The 1,140-nt window shown below is 41.3% G+C and overlaps 1 protein-coding gene across 1 annotated transcript; it reads right to left on the reverse strand.

Moving 5' to 3' along the window:
- Positions 1 to 48: 48 nt before the first annotated feature.
- LOC106477582 (coiled-coil domain-containing protein 102A-like) lies at positions 49 to 1,034 on the reverse strand. The gene has a single exon (XM_013938128.1). The coding sequence runs from the start codon at positions 964 to 966 to the stop codon at positions 49 to 51; it is 918 nt and encodes a 305-aa protein (XP_013793582.1). The 5' UTR covers positions 967 to 1,034.
- Positions 1,035 to 1,140: the final 106 nt, after the last annotated feature.

Consider the following 1,140-nt stretch of genomic DNA (forward strand, 5'->3'; position numbering starts at 1 on the left):
AAAGTACAATGTAACCAGTAAATAATAACAATATCTCAAGTGTTTAACTTACTGTCTCTCAGCCAGGATGGTTTTTGTGGCTTCATCTAATCTCAACTGAAGCATCGATACCCGTTGATCTACCAGTTCCTGTACTGGGCTGCATACATTTTCTACAAGCTTCTGTTCTGTCCTGGATTTTTTCTCTTTAGAATCAGAAGAAAAAGATGAAAATGCAGAGCCACTATTATGGCTTATGTTGGTCGTTTGATTTTCTTTATTATGAAACAATTTGTCTAAGAATTCCAAATCCTGACTGACTGTTTGACTACTTAACTGACTTAATGTTGTGCCTTCTGGTTTGGTTACAGATTTGCTGCAAGTACTAAATGAATCTAGTGTTGTTGACAAGAAAGCGGAATTTGACGCTGGGATATCAACGGTGGGTTTCTCCGGATGACTGACGTCTCTTTCTGCCACAACTCTTTCCCCAACGGAGGAATTTAGAGAATTAAACTTTCCTTCCTCTTTTTTATCACCTGTAGTTTTGGGGGTTTGTAGAAAATGAATTTCTTTTTGTAACTTTACATTCTCAGATTCCAGTTCCTGTTTTTCTCTCTTCAAAGTATTAACTTCCTTTGTAGCTGCCTCAAGTTTTCCACGCATCACACGAGCCTCCTCTCGAGCCCTGTTGCGTTCAGTTCTGACTTTGCTCCATTTTTCTCGCCAGTTGGCAGTACAATCAGACCACCATCTCATTGTCTTCTCCATCTGCGCTGCTCTGGCTCTAGCTTCTTCTAACTCTCTCAATCGTAACTCTTCCTTCGCCTCCCACTCAGGATCGTAGTGGTGGTGGTAGTGATGGTGGTGCGAAGACACGGAATGCTGAGATGCATCAATGGGCACGTCTCCTCGCTCCGAAACTTGGGAGGAAGACCCTCCACTGTGACGTTTCACAGAGCTCGGTACGGCCGAAGAGTGAGACATTATCTTTGTTGCAGGTTACGTGCACCTTGTACACGATGAATCAAGGTCCAAAGCTACTCCAAAACAATCAGCCTGAAATCATTAAGAGATTTTAATACAATTACTTTTTTTCCACATTCAATGTTACGTCTAAGTCAAATATGTAAACCGTGTGCCTTTGTTCTTAAAAAAAAA

The sequence above is a fragment of the Limulus polyphemus genome, unplaced genomic scaffold, assembly GCF_000517525.1.
Source record: "Limulus polyphemus unplaced genomic scaffold, Limulus_polyphemus-2.1.2 Scaffold22304, whole genome shotgun sequence".
Lineage (NCBI taxonomy): Eukaryota > Metazoa > Arthropoda > Merostomata > Xiphosura > Limulidae > Limulus > Limulus polyphemus.